Genomic DNA, 18,942 nt, shown 5'->3' with positions numbered 1-18,942 from the left:
CTTTAACTTTAATTTAGTATCTCATACTTTTTCTCGCTTGCGAAATTTAAATGGTTAACATTCAAGTGAGACCTCGATCATACGTGTAAAAGTTTGTGTTGCAGTGCGAGTGTAGCTATAGTTCTGCTCTGTCGTGTTGCTTCCATTAGACCTTCAGTCTGCGCTGAAACTCCTCCACTCATTCTCCATTATTTTTACCAGATTCTTTTTTGTTTCTTCCACACCGATGTCTTCTTGCCATAATGTTTTAGGTAGATTTTACACATTGATAACTGGTAACTTCAGATTTGTACGTTATTAACTCCAGCTCTGTCTTTTTCTCTGATGTGGAAAAAAAACAAAAAGCAAAATTCTATCATCCATTTGCTCAGACTCAGACCTTCATTGAGGCTTAGTGTCTCTTGTTATTTCAGTGTCTTGCAGCATATTTCAAATCAGTCTCTCACTCACTAAGCATTAAATCATTTTTATTCTTTTGTTGTTTGTCTGTTCTGCATAAAAAAGAAATAAGTGTGTTTATTGTTCCTATAGTAGCCAGAACTCACTTCAAAGCATTGTTAAGCTCCCCAGCTCTGGCTGTGGTTCTGCTGGATGTTCCCTTTTACTTCAAACAATTTCAACTTTCTTATGTATCACTGTCTCTTTCATTTGCTGACATTAACATATTCATTCACCAACTTTTTCCTTTTTATCGCAAAGCAACCAAACTTTGGGATCTGGCAAGTTTCCGACATGTTTCATGCAGAACAAAGAGATCTGTTGGTACAATTCTCCTTAGAATAAGTTAGTCACGAAAACTATGATGGCAAATTGCAAATGGGAAGGAAAAAAAACATGTTTAGATCACTCAAATTGATAAGCCAGCTGGAACGGCACTCAGCAGAACGCATATCTCAACCAAGGGTGTGGTATGACTCCTCTGACACATACCACACCCTTCCACCAAGTTTCGTAATAATCCGTCCAGCGGTTTGTTTGTCATCCTGCTTACTAACAGACAGACTGAGATAAAAAAAAAAAAAAACCTCAGGGAGAGTTCATAGCTTGCATAAGAATCAAACGTGTATAAAATACTGAGGATGACCTCAGAACCTGACGTCTGGAGATATTATGGAGGACTGTGACTTCAGTATGTTGTGGTATTCTGGTCAATAACATATTCATAGTTTTGCTTTTGCATAGGGACTGTATGGTTTTATTCACCTTCATCATGTCCATATAGAAAATATATTCACACTTTAACTAAACATCTCATTGGCCAGTGAAAACAGACACATCATGCAGATACAACATACAGTCTTAATAAACGTGAGGCGTGATAACATGTTACTTAGATTATTGCTAAAACTCAATATTGTAGTATAACTGTGAGTATAGAAAGTGTGTGAGACTTTACAACATTATGGGCTTTGTTCCATTTGTTCCATGTGTCTGTTCATTCAGTCGTTCATGTGAAATAATCGTCATCGCAGTGAAGAAGTCCCAGGATGTTGAAACTGCCGTCAACTGATGTGAAAATCTTGTTTTCTTCATCATCTGTTCACTGATGTGTTTTGATGTTGAGCTTCTACAGCCTTCATCATTATTATTATCTTAAAATACAAGAATCTACCTTTCATTACCTTCACTCATTCCAAAAAAAGAAATTACACATGAGTCAAGTCATTTTGGAGCCAGACTTCACCTCCTTCCTTCAGCCCAACCCGTTCACCGATATAATAAAAGCTGGTTTGAGGTTTACAAAGTATATATATCCTCAGGTCGTCACTCTCAGAGATGACACCCGCTCCGTCTGCAGGGCTGAAGATGAGCTGCAGAGGAGCTCAAGGCAGGCGAGAAATCTGCGTCCAATCAGCTTTAGATCACGTTGTCAAACATGTGCATGGACTGCATGATGTTGTCATCCTGGACAAGGGGAACAAAAAATTTAATTATTTCAATAGTTGTGGTGTGAAAGTGTAGTTTCCATTAGTCACATCATTAAATATGTTTGTGATGTATTATTCAAAGTTCAAATGACCTTTTGGCACGCCTCCAGGAACTCGTCAATGGTGACCACCCCGTCTTTGTTCCTGTCCATTTTCTGGAGAAAAGCAATACATGATCACGAGAGACTGTGTGTCTAGATGGACGACATGACAGCTCCTCAACAGAGAAACCCAAGTGTCCATCGCCACCTGACTGCTGGCTGCAGTAAAGGTCACAAACCCTGCCTCTTCATGTTAGTAGAAGGGACATGGATCAAAATAAAAAGTCTCACGTCAAATATATTTCTCTCAAAGATGGTTTCTGCCATTTTAGGTAGTCATACTGAGGTTTGTTCAAGTTCATTTTAGTTTGATGCTATTAGAAGAAGGTGTAAGAATTGGTCAAGCGAGTGTATCGGTGAGACCTCGCCACCAGGGCTCTGATGCTACAGTGGAGATTCTGGTTCAAATATATTTTGGTTAGTTCTGGATAGTGGGAGGAAATGGTTATACTTTATATATTTCTCTACTTCTCTCTAGTTTATTTGTAAGTTTACCTGGAAGAAAATGTCCACATGATCCTTGGGGGCGCTGTCGCTCATGTTGGGGTACGTATACCTCCCCATCATGTCATAGATGGAGTGCATGATGTCCGTCATCTCCTGCACAAAAAAGGGAGAAGAAATAAGAGAAAAGCTGACGACATGAGACATTTCACACTTACAAGGGATGGAACAGGCACCTCTCTGGTGATGCAGCCGTCCTTGTTGAGATCGTACAGATTAAAAGCCCAGTTGAGTTTGTCAATGGTGGAGCCTCTCAAGATGATGGACAGACTGATGACAAAGTCCTGCAGCAGCGAGAAGAACATTAAGACTTGACTGAGAACAGGGGGGTGGTTTTAAAATCACTAGGTGGGAGTTAAAAAGTAATAGTGCTTTCACGTAGTGTCGGAATAATCATGAAAATTGGTTCCCGATTGGGAAAAATCACATGGATGCCTCGGAAAGCAAAAATATTGGTACACGAGTTGTCGACGTCAATTATAAACCAAGTAACATAATTTGACTTTAAGCTCTAAAATAGTAGCTTTTATTGTGGATTTTTTTAAACCAAACATTTTATTTTTATGATTAACTTGCCTACATTTTAAACTATTTATATGCCTGTTGCAGCTGATCCTTTTTCTTTGCACTTCGTTAAAATGCAAATATTGGAAAGAAGTGTCAAGGGGTTGTTGTTTTTCCATGTTCTGACTTCAAATTACATGAAAATACCAAAATCGACTTCACGTCACAGGAAATAGGAGCTTCAGAGGAGCACGTGAACACACAGTCATAGTTCACAGGAAAGTAAGAGAGTGAAGTAGAAGACTGTTCATTCACTGGTTGAGACCACGTGAGGTTTTACTTTTTCTGATGAGAGAGTGTTTCTCACCTCAAAGCTGACCGCTCCATTGTTGTGAGTGTCAAAGGCTTCAAACAGGAAATGTGCGTACATACTTGAATCTGAACAGAGAAGACAAAGTGAACACTAAAATATCTCAGTGTTTCTTTGTGGTCTTCACACTGATGTACAATACAGTGAAATGTGAGTCATTACTGCCTAAACTGATGAGAGAAGAAGACTTAGAAACTGTACATTACACACAACACATGTACAATTGGGATGTGCAATGTTGTGATTTGGTACGTCTGGTGTTGTGTTCAGATTGTTGTTTTTAATGTAATTGTGTAATTGTTGTTTCACACTAACCATTGAAAATATGTTTCCCTACAGGGACAATAAAGCATATCCTATCAAATCATATCTTATGCCCTGCAGCTGATTGTGGGCTCAAAGAGTCAATGGGATCATGAAGTTGAGAAATACAAAACATCATATTTTATATACCCTTTTTATATCATACTTTTGTATATACCAATATTGGTGATTTTGTAGTCGTGGAAATGGACAGCTGGATGAAATCTGCACCGAAATTGTAACAAGAAAACAACATAAACTGTGCGACAGTGAAGTCACATACGCACATACACACCTAAATTAGACATTTAAGCCTTGGCACTGCTTGGGGCCGTGAAAGGTCAGTTTTTTCTTCACTTCTCTGGATTAAAAATCTTTCTGTCACTAAAAATATATAATTTCAATCTCATCTCTGGTAAAGACAACAGCAGATGATTTTTCCATTGAGCAGAGCTCAAAGTTAGAGTATGGGTTATTATCTGAGGCAGTGTTTGACTGGAGTTAAACCCTGTGGTCATAACAAATGATCCTTAACTGCACCTCTGGTTTAATCAAACTGAAGGTGTAAGATACAGGATCTCACTTGATATAGACATTCCTCTGGTTTGACAGATTAATAATATAATTCATATTTGGTAAAATTGTTGTTCAGATAAATGCTGAAGTAAATGGATGTAAGAGCGTGAGTCTGACTGACCTCCCTGAGGGAAGAATTGAGAGTAGATGCTTTTAAAGGTCTCTTCATTCACCACACCGCTCGGACACTCCTGTGGAAATTATAAAAATATCATTAAAAAACACACACACATACATGATGAAAATTGACATGGATCTACATTTTTAAGATATTATATATTCATATACATGCTTATCCAAGGAAAATCAATAATGGAAAAAAAAGAAAGCTCAGACTGACGTTCTTGAATCCTCGGTAAAGGACCTGCAGCTCCTTCTTGTTGAAGTTAGTCTGCTGGACAAGACGGTCGAGCCCCTCGGGTCTGTAACGCACGGTTGACAGTTCTCCATCATCAGCTGTACTACCTGCACAGAGGGGGAGATGGAGGAAAAGGTTACTCCCTCAGATACACTAGTATCCTTGAAGAGTTGTGTCCTGAGGGGAAAATGTGGAAGTGCAGAAAATATATGAAGTTAGTGTGTAAAAGGATGAGGTGCTGTTGTGACTTAATGATTAAATTCATATCAGGGGAATGTGATCTGTGTGTGTGTGTGTGTGTGTGTGTGTCTGGACACTTGCTTTGATCCACTGAAGAGCCGGACCCAGAGCGGCAGCAGGGGAGCAGTTTGAGGAACCGCTGCTTTATGGTCTTTTTATTGGATTTGGATGGAGGATTACCTGCAAACAACCAATCACAGCACAGATTAGAGGCCGAGAGCGCGGCCCACATAGTTGAGACCATGTTAAATGGATGAAACATGAGCCAAACTCCACTCATATACTTGGAATCACATGTCCGAGCAACTTGGTTCGAGCAAATTAGTTTGCTGACCTGGCTTTGAACCAGCGTGACCCGACAGACCAAAACAGTTTGAAGAGCATCAGCATGTGAGCTCCAGAGAAATGACATGTGACTGAAGCTGAGTCTGAACCAGAGAGGACAGACACACTGTCATTTAAATGTCTCATTTGACTTAACTAGGTTAACTGATTATGATGATTTATTTTAAATCATCAATCACCATTAGGTCATTTGGAATAAACCTCTCTTCTACAAAGTAAGCCTGCACACTAATTTAGTTGGTTGTAAAATGACATTATTTAAACTAAATCAGTTTAAGATCAACAGCAGCTTCTTTACTCTACTAAATTAAATCCAATCCATCCCATATCTGTTGAAATAATTGTGTCTGGTTGCAAGTGGACGACCATCTGACCAACACCAGACCACTTCAACTTCTATAACGTGCAGCTTCCTACTTTCTCTCTGAAAGTGACAAAACCAGTGTTTAAATCATTTTATTCAGCTTCTATTTTTTATTTTCTTGTTCCAGCTCTTAACTGAAACTATCTGATGTTTACACCAGGTAGAATAATCAAACCCAAGACTCTATGTTTTTATGGATGCACCTCGGAAATCAAGTTTATCAAGTTCCACTCACTCACACACACACACACACACACACACACACACACACACAGAGGGGTTAGTAGGTGTGGTGGAGGAAATGCTGAATGTGTTTCCAAAGGTCAAGTGAGTAAATGCCAGTGGACCACGGGTCTCTGTCTGTCTCTGTTTCTTCAGTTTTCAGTCCTCGTCGTCTCATGAGCCCTTCTCTCTTCCTCTGGAATCATTTTGTCAACTCATGTTCTGTGAGTTGTGATGTTGAACTCTCCACAGTTTGAATCCAAACTTGTTTCCATCGGACATTTGCCAGCGAATGACTTGCTCCAGAACTGCATGTCTTACCATCTTATGATGTATTACACTCTCTCTTTCCATTTTCATCAAGCTGATGATCCAATAAAACAGAAATAAGTTTTCCTTCCCCTTCACCGCTCCTCCTCTCCTCCAGCAGGAGCAGCAGAGCGCAGACACACAAAGTAAAACACAAAGCTTCCCTTCATCCTCTCGCTTCGTCTGTTCTCAGACTTTGGCTGCTCCTTAATTCTCTTTGTGCTGTTTCAAGGTGTCTGATGCTTCAGGTTCCTAAAGGCCTTTCTATTATGTAGTCTCTCTGAACCAAAGCCTGACACAGAGAATTGATATAGACACAAAACAACCAGAGAACAAAGTCATGTAGATGTGAGTATTGTCTTCATCTCTTTCCTCTAGAGTTTCACCTCCTCACCTCGTCCCAGACTGAATCCATCTCTCCTCCGTACAGTCCTGATCTCTGTCACAACCTTCAGTTCATAAAGTCCACTTCTCACTTTACTCGTTCAGATCAACAACCAAGAGGATGCATCTACAACAACTGCAAAAACTTGTCTATACAATCCTAACTTCATTCAACACACAGTGGGGAGATGTAACAAAGTACAGTTGCTTAGTTACTGTGCTTAAGTACATTTTTCATGCATCTTTACTTAAGTAGATTTATTTTCAGGTACTTTTCACTTTGACTCCACTTCATATATCAACACATATCTGTACTTTCTACTCCACTACATCTTATTGTATTACATAAAATGTTCACATTTGGTTTTTATATTTTAAAAAGTTATCGTTAATGAGAGGGGAATTGGTTCACTGATCCAATCAGAGTGGGTAGGTAACATTAGACCCCGCCTCCTGCAGCAGCAGTGTCACTGATTAAGAAGAAACCCAGGAAATGGATTGGTAAGAAACTGAAACTCAGACATATTGATGGAGTAGTTCTGTGGCCTTAGGAAGTGACTTTCTCCAGATGTTCACTTGTCCCTCCTGCCACTAGAGGGCAGTGTTGACCGATAGTCAGAATTGACTGGATTAAGTAAGAGCTTCGATTCAGAGAAAACCATAGACTGTATAAACCCATAACATGCAGGAGGCCATGAGCAGAAAACAGTTTCAAATCCAGGATGATCTCACACATCTAAACCCACCAATGACAGCTGCATTATCTCACTGCCAGAAATTTAACAATAAACATGCATCTCAAGTGGGGGCAGGCATTTAGTTGTGATGGTTAAGGTTAGGGTAAGGGACTGAGGAATGCATTATGTCAATGAGTGTCCTCACAACTATAGAGAGGACATTCTGTGTGTGTGTGTGTGTGTGGTGTGTGTGTGTGTGTGTGTGTGTGTGTGTGTGTGTGTGTGTGTGTGTGTGTGTGTGTCTTTGTTGTATATGGGTGTATTCCTCACTGACAAAACTGACTGTGGATATTGAGGACATGTCAATCAAAGTATCATGGAAGAGCGAACAGATCTTCACCGAACCTCACACACACATGCAACACACGGCAGCCATCTGAGACTGAAGATTTAAAACTGAATAAGAAAAGAAAAGAGACAGAAAACCAAGAAGGTTTCCCTGTTGTTGTCTCTCTTTTCCATCTGACATGTTTAGACGTGACGGAGCACAGGGTGTTGATCAGACAGTGAAATGCCTCCCGAAGGCTGCAGTTAGATGTGACACAGAAAACAGGGTGAGGTGTTATTTCAGAGACAACGCAGATTATAAGTAATGAGCTCATAAATTCCATGAAGTGAAGTGATTTACATAGAACGTGATTGTCTTCCCTCCATATGTTCATAATGAGTCAAATACAACCTGCTTGTTTAATTCAACTCCACGGAGCCACTTTCTGCTTCTGGGGGAACTTACAGATAAGAAAGTAATAAAGTGCATGAAATTAAACCATCAAACTGTTCCACAGCACAAAGTGAACAGTGCACGTCTGCAGGCGGCGACACTGACTCCACAGTTATTCAGGAGGTGAGTTGGGGTTTCAGACCGGCCAGCAGCTCATCCTCAGTTCAGCTGAGGGTCAATCAGGGTGACTTTGATTTTAAAATCAATGAGGACAAATACAGCCCTCCGAGGCCGATCAATACACGCTTTCTCTCCCCTGCTGTTATTAACACTTTTAGAGACTCTTTTAGCAAACGACTGCAGCTGAAAGTATCTTAACTGTGGAGGAGTCACTGAGAAAAATTCAAAAGAAAACTAGCAGGGAACCCAGGAGGGTGCATTCCTCTGCCAGGGCCCAAAATGTCTCCTTATGAAAACACATTTAAATTCACTAAATCCAGATTTTTATTTGGATCTGCACCAAATTGCACACACTCATAAATATCAGTCATCCATGAGTTACATGGTAGAATAAATAAGAATAAATGAATGAAATGAAAATCAGTTGAGTAGTTTTTGTGTAATTCTACTGAAAACAAACGCAGAAACAAACTCCTTGGCAGAGGTAAAAGAACAAACCGTGACTAAAGGGCGTTGAAACAGTTCTGAGGGTCACAGGTTTACAAAGGATTTTAATTATCAAGGATTTTTGTAAAGGCCCATAACCACATTTAGTCTTTTGAAGCCTAAGTCATTGGCTTTAAGTTTATTCCAAACTTCTGACGTAAAGTCTAATCAATGGGATTTAGAAATAAAAAAGTTTAAGAGCTTGAAAACATTGACTTAGAAGATAAAACGAATCCCAGTGGAGGGATTAAACCTTTTCAAAGTGACAGCTGCATGTATATGTTTTATGCATAATGAATGTTTCTTGGTTTTCTCAGAATAATATGACCTTGTGAAAGACAAATCAAAAACTGTCTTCCCAAAACTCTCAACAAAAAAAAAAGTTAAAACAACCACAATAAACTGTTGTTTTTGTGAATCCATACCAAGAGATTAGTATTAATTTGATCTGGTCAACGTAACACTTAATGATTTATTAACCATAAGATAATAGGTATAAAAATTTAACTGTTTACATTGAAACTGGTGATTATATTTTGACCCTGTTCTCCCTCTCTCTCTGTGTGTGTGTGTGTGTGTGTGTGTGTGTGTGTGTGTGTGTGTGTCGTGGCAGCTTAAAGAAGGTCATGCGGTATTAAATTAATGTTTGTAATGTTTTGTTAATGTTGCTCATGAAGGAGCTTCTGTGATTACTATAATCCTTCAGAAGGACATGTCTCAGATTATAGACAGACTTTATACACACACACTCACACACACACTCTCTTTTATTCTGCTGACATCAGGAGACAGACGTCACCTCATAAATTACACAGGATCTTCATTGATATTTTTGTCACAGAACATTGATCTTAAAATTAATATGACACCAGTCAACAGACTAAAGCTGTTTCCATTTGGCACCAACATGTTGAAAACTATTAGGCTTTTATTTTGAAAAAGGCTAAATAACTATACTACATGAATGTAATATTAATGTGATTACTACTCAGATTTTAGTGGATTTCATGAAAGTGTTAACACCTTTACTGTAACATATTGTGTTATTTTTCCTGTTGAAAGGAAAAGCTGATTCATAAATTATGATCAGAGGTGGAAAATAAATTCACGTGAATACTGTTTCGTAACTTTATCTGACAGCTGTACTTATGTTGAAAATGTAAATTATTTATACAAAATGCAAACATGTATTTTGTAGATTAAAGAACCAGCACTGTGTCAAGAATTCATTTTTACCTGCTAACATTAAAACACTATGTAAACCACATTTTGCAGAACAACAGTGACCTCTGCTGTCTCATGAGGTAATGAACTGACTGTGTGTAATCCCACTGTACACTGTCAGAACTGAAACACAGACAAACACTGTGTATTCCTCATGTTGCTGAAACAAAAACACCAAACTTTTTTGGTTTAAAAGTTTCCTCACTCAGTATTGGACCTAAATGGTGGTTTTTAATGTCTTTGAACATTAATCTACTCCTGAACTCACTGGGCCTGAATGTGGCAGTTAAAGCTACTGACTCAGTTAGACACGATTCAGAGGCACCACTAAATTTCCATACTTATACTTCTGGTATGTTTTGCTGTATTTTACAGAGTGTAGCACTTTTTCTTGTAACAGTATGTGTGCTCTGAGCTACTGTTACTAGAATGTCATGTATGTGTGTGCGTAAGTGTATGTACATGTGTATGTATATATGCTTATGTTTGTGTATGAGTATTTGCAAATGCATGTGCATGTGTATGTATATATGCTTTTGTATGTGTATGTGTATGTGCATGTCCATGTACAAATACAGATAGCTTAGCATAAAGACTGTAAACATGGAAACAGTTTGACTGCCTCTGTACAAAAGTAGCCAAATCCTCCTGCACCTGTAAAGCCCAGACACAGCCTGTTTCCAGTCTTAATGCTAAGCTAACTGGCTGCTCTTGTTGATATGATGATATTAGAGTGGTGTCAATCTTTTCAACCCAAAAAAAATAAGTGTCACACTATGATTCTCTATAATTCCAGTGAGTATACATGGCGTCATGGCTCAGCTGCTCCACAGCAGCCTGACAGTCAGTCGGGGTCACAGTAACATGTGAAGTGTGGTGTGGAAAGTGATGACTGGACAACGAGTATGTATAATGTATGAACACAGGAGAAAACCACAAGGGGATCTCAGCAGCATCACAGCAGAGCAGCTGATAAACCATGGAAAGCATTCTGACAGACCTCCTCCACAAACATTGGTTATTGGTTCTTTCATCGATATGTTTGTCTGTTCAGTCTTTATATGACAGCTCAGTTTTATGCCTCAGGTTGTTGGACACTCTAATAAAAAGGTTTGTTTTGTGAAACCTCCTAAAGCCTCAGTGTTCATGCACCTGTTCACTGTTTGTTTAACCTGCTGCTGAATGGCCACCACACGCTATTGTGCTGGAAACAACTACAGCCTCCACCAGTCTGTGCATCCATCTCCTTCATAATACTGGACTTTAGACATGTTAGTTCAAAATGATATAAAACACTGTGCTGCTCTTTGTGGAATTTTAAAGGAGTCATTCTTATTTGGTTATTTTTAATAGAAACGTCTATTTCGGGAAGATGTCCATGAACCCTACAAAGCACCAAATGTGTGTTTGTGTTTGTGTGTGTGTGTGTGTGTGTCTGTGTGTGTGTGTGTGTGTGTGTGTGTGTGTGTGTGTGTGTGTGTGTGCGTGTGTGCGCCTCACTGATCTAACTCCACTGATGACAAGAGATGAACAGGACTCTTCTCATGTTTCATTTCTTCAGTCCTCACCAGTGTATTTATTTGAACTATTTCCATGATGGTAACAGCAGCGTGACGAGCAAATATATGACAGTTCTTTTTCTAACGTCTTTGTCAAACTCAGCTTTGAACTTGGTTTTTCACATTCTCTCACTGCTCTGAGCCGACGGCATAAACACATAAAATATGACCAACAAGTTACTGATTGGATTTATTTGCTGAAATGTTATGACTGGCTGTCACTAATTATTTTTGATCCTCTATCAAGCTCTTGAATTATTTTACAACCTATCAGTCTATAAAATGTCCAGAATCGAGGGTGACATCTTCAAGTCACTTGACAAGTTCAAGTCCTAAAGATTTGAAATGTACATTTATGATTCACAACAGTAAAAAGAGCAAAATGTAATTTTGACTGTTCATCATTCTTTATCAATTAATATTGTTGCCAATACATTTCCTGTGGAGCAGCTAATTGATAATTGATCAATAACACTTGAGAGATTATTTAATGAGATATGTTTTCAGCATCATATTAAATATGTTGTAGATTATAGATTATCACCACTGCAGTTATTCGACCTCTCCTCAGAACTACTGAAACCTGTCACTTTTCTATTTCAAACGTTTACATTACATAAAATAATGCACAGATAGATTTCAGCTCCTTAAAATGTGTTTACTGGTGTGGCAGCTGATATATCAGCACCACCACTAGCACAGTTTAACAGATACTCTTGATCTTTAGATAATTCAAACTTCCATCACAGTGGCTGCAGATGTGCAGGTCAATTAACAGCAGCAACGCAAACAACTGATCAGTTCTGCACACTTTCAAAGAGGAGACAGATGTACCTGCAGCCTGCACCTACCTGTGAGCGGGTCGTGAGATCTGTCCAGATCTGTGGAGTCTGACAAACTCTGCTCCTGACTCCTGGATTTCATCTTTTGTTCCGAGCTGAGCCTGCGGGATCCGTGCGCGCATCTACCACTTGTGCGCCTTCATTCCTTCCCCGCAAACTCACTGCTCCTCGCGCACCAGCCTGCGTGAGCTGCGGGCACAGCAGAGACACGCGGGGGGAAAGTTGAGCAGAGCGCGTCTCTCCGCGTCCCCGTCTCTAAACCTCAGCATCAGTGCGCGCCCACGTCCGCAGAAGACTCCTCACGGTCCCAGAGGATCCTGTGAGGTTAAAGTTCACATGTAGGGAGGAGATTCTGATGCTGACTGCACATCTGCAAACATCAGCTGACAGCTGGAACATCTGTATCTCTGCAGCTGTGAGGGGAAGAGAGAGAGGGAGATAGGGAGGGAGAGAGAGAGAGGGAGGGAGAGAGAGAGAGAGAGAAACTCAGGAAGGGAGGGAGAGAGAGAGAGAGGGAGGGAGAGAGGTGGTGGCAGAGAGAGGGGGGTGAGAGAGAAATGAGAGAGGAGGGAGGGACAGAGACAGACAGACAGATATAAAGAGAGAGACAGAGAGAGAGAGGGACGGAGGGAGAGAGAGGGGGACAGAGACAGAGAGAGAGAGAGAGAGGAAGGAAACCCTAGAGCTGAGAGGAGTGATAGAGTAAGAGAGGGGGGTTATACACACACACACACACTCAGACAGACAGACACACAGATGTGTGAGTGACTGTATATATCACTGTATATACAAGTCTTTATATGAGTATAAATATATAAGCTCTGTTCTCCTCTGATCCTCTGACGGAGGGTCTCACCTTGTCTCCAGACTTTGAGCAGGTAGGAAGACATAATACCTGTGGATCAATATCTCGTCTGCTCCACGTCCTTGAGCTGGTTGAGCACAGTTAACTGATGACTCTCATATTTCAGAAAACTTAAGCAGCAAGGCCGCGAATGGAGGCCGAAAAATCATTGAAATAATACAACCATGTACACCCAATAATCTGTACAGAGACAGGGGAGGCCACAGGCTGGTTTATGGGATAAAAGTTTAAGATTTCCGCAGCTTTGTTTCCCATCAGAAACATGTGTTTTAAACACCGACATGTCCGACTTTGGAGACGTCATGAAGGATTAAAGTGGGGAGTAGCTTTTTGATGTAAGGCTATATTTAATTCTTCATTTGAGTACATCTTAGAAGCAGCACCTCGTTCTACTTTCTCTCCACCTTTCTTGTGATGTTTAATTCTGATGGAGATCAATGCATTTACATACAAGGTTGTTTTCAAAGAAACAAAAGATCATTAATAACGTGGCAGGGCTGGTTCTTCCTGCCAGGAGCCACAGTGGCCCCCCACTTCTGTACTGGACACTCCCACGGTCTTCGAGATGTTGCAACTCCTTGTAAGAGCTTTTCATTTTGCTTAATGACCCAGATGGATTTTTCTTCCTCAAGTTCAACAGTTTCTTTGCAAAGAAAATTACGTGTTTTATTCAAATGTAAAAGAATCACAAGCTGAAATAACAGGAGGCTGTGTGTATCAAATACCATGACAACTGTCAACATATTTCATTCAGAACCACAAACAACGTCATGGCGAGGTTACAACAAGTCAATTGTCATTTGGCTTCAACCGTAAGCTCTAAATAAAGATGGATGACATCCAGTTCCTCCTACTGTCCAGAATTGAAGCCAGAATATCCTGGATTCAAACGCTGCCATCTTGCACATTTGGAGCCAGAGTCTGCGCAGCAACGATCAGGGGATGAAGCCGCTGATCTAGGTCCCACTGATACACTTCTTTCAACTGCAAATTAATCTGTTGTCAATCTGAGCTGTCAATCTGAGCTGTCAATCATCACGTTTCACCCCATTTTATAACAGCAAACAACAAATAAAAGACAAACTTATCAGAAATATGAACAAACATCAGTGTGATAAGAACTACTCAAAGATGGCAGAGACCATCCTTAATAAAAATGTATTCGACATGTACTTGATGCCTGGGCTTCACTTTTTCCAAGGTAGTAATGTCGTCAATCTTTATTTCCAGGCTATGGCCTCAAAGGTCCAGTGTGTAAGATTTAGGTGAAAGGGAACTATTGGTAGAAATTTGATGTAGAAAAATTCTCATGATGTTTTAACTAGTTCATTTCATCTAAATTGTATGAATTGTAGTTTTCTTTACCTCAGAAAAGGCCCTTTATATTTAAATACTTTATATTTACATTGAGGGGACCCTCTCTACGGAGGCCGCCATGTTTTTTACATTAGTCCAGACTGGACAAACTAAACACCTTTTGAGTTTTCTACACACTGTACCTTTAAATCTATAGAACCAAAAATATACACAAGTTTGTGCCCGTACTGTAGATGTGGAGATTTCTCACTGGAGAATCTCCTGGTGCTGCTGGATGAAGTCAGGGATCACAAGTGTTGGTAGGATTCATCCTCTAGTGACCATGAATGTGTATAAGTGGTGGACCTACCCACAGACCCATTTTGAACTGACTTTGACAGTCGAAATTTCTTTAATCCCAATTTAAATCCAAGTCAAACTAGGATGGAACTCATTAGAGTATATACCTCCACCAAGGCCCAACAGTCCCCATATGAAACACCACACCACATCCGCAGTAATGAGTCGCAGTAGTATTTGTGTAATGCTGTTAACTAAAAGACAAAGATATGCAGATGAAAACATAAAACTTCCTTGGCAGAGGTAATTATTATTCAGCTACAAAACCCCTCAGTTTTTTCCAACTCAACCCCGGACAGATGAACATAAAATCAGACATAACAAGTGTTACAATGTGCTGACCTTTAAAATTAAACTCTCAAACTCTCACTCTGGTGAAAAAAAAAAAGAAATGATTTGCTAAGAAAAGCTAAATTGTGCTCATTGGGGATAAACGGTGCAGTGAAGCTTCCTTTAAGACGGGCAGACAAGTGAGGGATTACCATGTCCTCCATCAGAAGACTGATGGAGGAGAAGATATATCAGCTGCTGGAGGGAGAGCAGGATGAAGAGAAAAGAAAGAAAGGAAGCTGGCGAAGTTTAAAATTGAAGATGAGGGTGAAGCCAATCTGATGAAACAGAGGAGATGGAATACAGTGGAAGGAATTTGAATGAATTACAGCTCTCAGTATTGATGGTGTTTATCTCCCACAGGGCTTTTACTGAGAAGTTCAGTGTGTTGCTGCAGGCCAGGAAGTGGAGCTGACAGATAACCAGTAATGAGCTGAGATTGATGCCCGGAGTCATACAAAGTGTGGAGCCATGATCACACAGGTGACAAATAACACACACACACACACACACACACACAGATATAGTAGGAGAACCGCACAGACAGATGAGCCGGCGCAGGAACACAGAAGATCATATTCAGTCGGAGACATTTCAATAGAAATAGTGCCACACCTCATCAGGAAATTCTTCTTCACTCACCTCGGAAAAAGTCAGTTTCTTCTTTTTTTTCCATTTTGTGCAGACACAGATACGGGCGAGGATGCACAGATAAAGAAATGAAGGGGTGAGGGGGTGACGGAGGGAGGGAGGGGTTGGGGGGGTTGAGCTGAGACAAAGTAGGCAATCTCCCCTAAAATGAATATTTGATGAGAAGGCTGATATGCGTAAATGAAATGTTATAAATACACCACATGCATTAATGGCTTGTCACAGTGATATACCAGGGCTTGGCTTAGTCTGAGCGTCTAAACTGTTGTCTACACACACACACACACACACACACACACACACACACACACAGACATATATTGCACAGATCATATCAGAGAGTTGATATACTGCCCAATATTTTGTATAGCCAACAAAAGTAGAGGATTTGGAATAGATTCTTGTCAAGGGATTTAGATCGACCATATTAAGAAGACATTGCATAAAGCAATCTCTGAAAAACACTTTTACACACACACGCACACTCACACACACACTTCCCATCCCATGCACAGCCATTATTCCCAGTCACATTATAGCAAATTATCATCTCTAAAACTGAGTTACTGCACACAAAGGAGCGTGTGAGAGAAAGAGATATACAAAAGCAAAAGGGGAGAAGAAGAATAAGGTTGTGATCATGCCTCACTGTTGCTGCACTGACAGAGGCAACAAGTGGGATCTGCATGTCATCCCATCAACTAGAAATGAATGAACAAGTACTTTTGTTATTGTTTAGGTTATGCAGCTGTGAGAAGAGGCTCCTTTGTAGAGAGAAACACTTGATGGTGCATTCAACTGCTTCAGGACTTAAAGGCTGATCAAGAAAGATTTTATTGACACAAACAGGTGGATTGGTCAGAGAAACTTACTCCTTTTACTCTGCAAACACGTCACATTAGTCTGGCTGTAATAGAGGGGCACATGTGTCAACATTTGAATTTCCTTTCTATAATCTTCTTTTGTAAACTCTACCTCTCTCAGCCCATAAGAGGAGGGTCCTGTCGGCGGCTGTTTGAAGAGTGCAGGACCAAGGGATGGCAGATCAGGCTGTTCCCTGTTTGAAATCGGCTGTAGAGGCTTCAAAGCCAAATCTACATGTCAGCTGCTATCAGCTCTCCGCCTGGAGGGGAAGAGACAGCACCAACAGCTCACGTAGGATGGTGGAGGAGGCAGAACGAGCCTCTTGCTGGCTGTGGATTAGGCAAGACGAGGGAAGCTGGAAGTCAGGAGCTGATGGGCAGTGGTTTGGTCCCCACTGCAGGCCCACCAACCTGCCGAGAACTGCTCAGGAATGAAGACAGGATGTCTAAATATCTCATATCTCATTTAAATCATTTGCATTTTCATACATATAATCGATTAAGATTCAATTTCTAATAAAGTTTTTCAGGGAGTCAAAATAAAAAATAAAAAATCTGATTTAATTCATATTGAACGGTGGCCGAGAGAGCTCAACGCACTGCATATTAACAAAACACATGCAAACAGAAAAAATGTGCAAATACAGAAACGTGCAAATATAGAAAACATCTTCATCAATTATTGAAGTCTGCTACTCGTCAGTGGGGGTGGAACTTCACAAAGCGTTGAACTACAGCCCGGTTCATCACTTGTGTGGGTCCCCTGGGAACATTTCCAGTGTCGTTCTTGCAATTTGCAGCACGTTTCTGTATTCACATGTTCTGACTTTTAGTTGTTTTCTTAATTTGCACGTGCTTTTTCTATATGTATGTGTTTTCTTAATTTGCTTTTTTAATTTTCTCATGAAGAGACAGAGTCTAACATACTTGGAGAGGTGTATCAATGATATTCTAACTTTTCAGTGATTTAAATCCTTTTTAGGGTGGAGTGTTGACTTCAGAGTTTTATTGCACGTCATTGTCTTTTCACGCTCTAGCATATATCTCACTCCTCCCTCTCCTCTTGTTTCACCTCTCCCTCTTTCTCTGTCCAGTTGTATATTTGCCTCTGATTTCATCCTTTCTTCTGACCTCTGTGTGTATTTTTCTCCCATCCAAGAGATCGAGTTACTTTGAGCAGCTTCCGACAAACAAAGGATTCAGTGTGTGTTGTCTGTGTGCGCCTGAGGGAGCAGACATCATTAGTGAGAAGCTGGAGGACAAAGTTTATCAGAGATACTGGCTAATTACTTTCACACCAGGGTGGGGGGTAGATGGAGGAACAGCAAGTCTGAGGGAGGAGAGCAACAAGATAGTTTCCCACTTTTCTCAGAGCCAAGTCACCTCATCAGCGACTGTGACCCCGGCACTGACAGTTCCCATCTATGCACTTAAATATTGAATTTATCGATTCAAATATTTAGTCAAGGTGTACTTGCAGTTAGAGAGGAGCAGAATACTGATTTCAGCTCCTCACTTGGTTTTACCTGCAGTCTTCCAGAGTGGACGTCCAGACTTCTTTAACGCAGCGTTAACAGTGGATATAAAGTCATGCATACAGAGAGCCCTTCATATTTTCAGTTCCTCTTATTCACCCAATAAAGAAATAATGGAAAACCTTTATGTATTGTTTTTACACAGTATCCAATGCTACTATTTTATTTGTATTCTTAGAGTCTAGTAATCAAGTATTTCTTTTTCTTTAAAGTGTCTGTTGTTTTTAAAGATTCTGTGTGATTTGGCCTTCAGTCAGGTGGATGTTGGCCAGAGTGATGTTGAAAATAACGCATGTTCATCAATGCAACAATCACACTCCCCTGACAACTACAACATCCATGTCAATCAGGTACAGTCTGCACAGAGCAGCAGGAGAAAGTGAAGACAAGTGCGGGTGGACCATGACTGTGCAGGAGCGTCTTTTTTAAATGTTTGAATACACTGTAAGAAGTCGTGCTGTAATAATGTGTTTCCTCTCGTAACATGTATTCAAGTTGATGTGTTTTGGAAGTTGTTGAACATTGTGGAAGAGTACTCAAGGAAAAAAAGATGTGTTGTCTGGGCGTCAGACTTGATATATAATGTTCAAGAGGCCAAAAACATGTTTTGTGAAGCCACTTTTGACCCAAATCTAATCAGTTAATGCATGAATCTAATTACATTTCTGCAAAAATATGATAGGATTTATCTCGAGCTGTTGTTAAGATGATGTGTTCATGAGCAAAAACAAACATTTTGTGAGTCACAGTGACACTGATTATAAGTTTGTCTCTTAGTCAGACTGAATATTTGCATTAAACTTAATACAAGTCCCTAATTGTGTTCCGGAGAGATATTGTTCATT

At 40.2% G+C, this 18,942-nt stretch overlaps 1 protein-coding gene across 1 annotated transcript; it reads right to left on the bottom strand.

Annotated features, from left to right (window-relative positions):
* Positions 1 to 35: 35 nt before the first annotated feature.
* LOC109645012 (A-type potassium channel modulatory protein KCNIP2-like) lies at positions 36 to 12,634 on the bottom strand. Its single transcript, XM_069529792.1, has 9 exons — positions 12,207 to 12,634; positions 4,962 to 5,064; positions 4,627 to 4,747; positions 4,408 to 4,477; positions 3,405 to 3,475; positions 2,710 to 2,817; positions 2,525 to 2,629; positions 2,021 to 2,083; positions 36 to 1,905 (listed from the first exon to the last, which is right to left on the bottom strand). Exons 1-9 carry the CDS (start codon positions 12,277 to 12,279, stop codon positions 1,858 to 1,860), a joined length of 762 nt encoding a protein of 253 aa, XP_069385893.1. The 5' UTR covers positions 12,280 to 12,634; the 3' UTR covers positions 36 to 1,857.
* Between the last annotated feature and the right edge of the window lie 6,308 nt (positions 12,635 to 18,942).

This window comes from Paralichthys olivaceus, chromosome 8 (genome assembly GCF_024713975.1).
Source record: "Paralichthys olivaceus isolate ysfri-2021 chromosome 8, ASM2471397v2, whole genome shotgun sequence".
NCBI classification, from domain to species: Eukaryota; Metazoa; Chordata; class Actinopteri; order Pleuronectiformes; family Paralichthyidae; genus Paralichthys; species Paralichthys olivaceus.
This window is presented reverse-complemented; position numbering and strand designations above follow the sequence as displayed.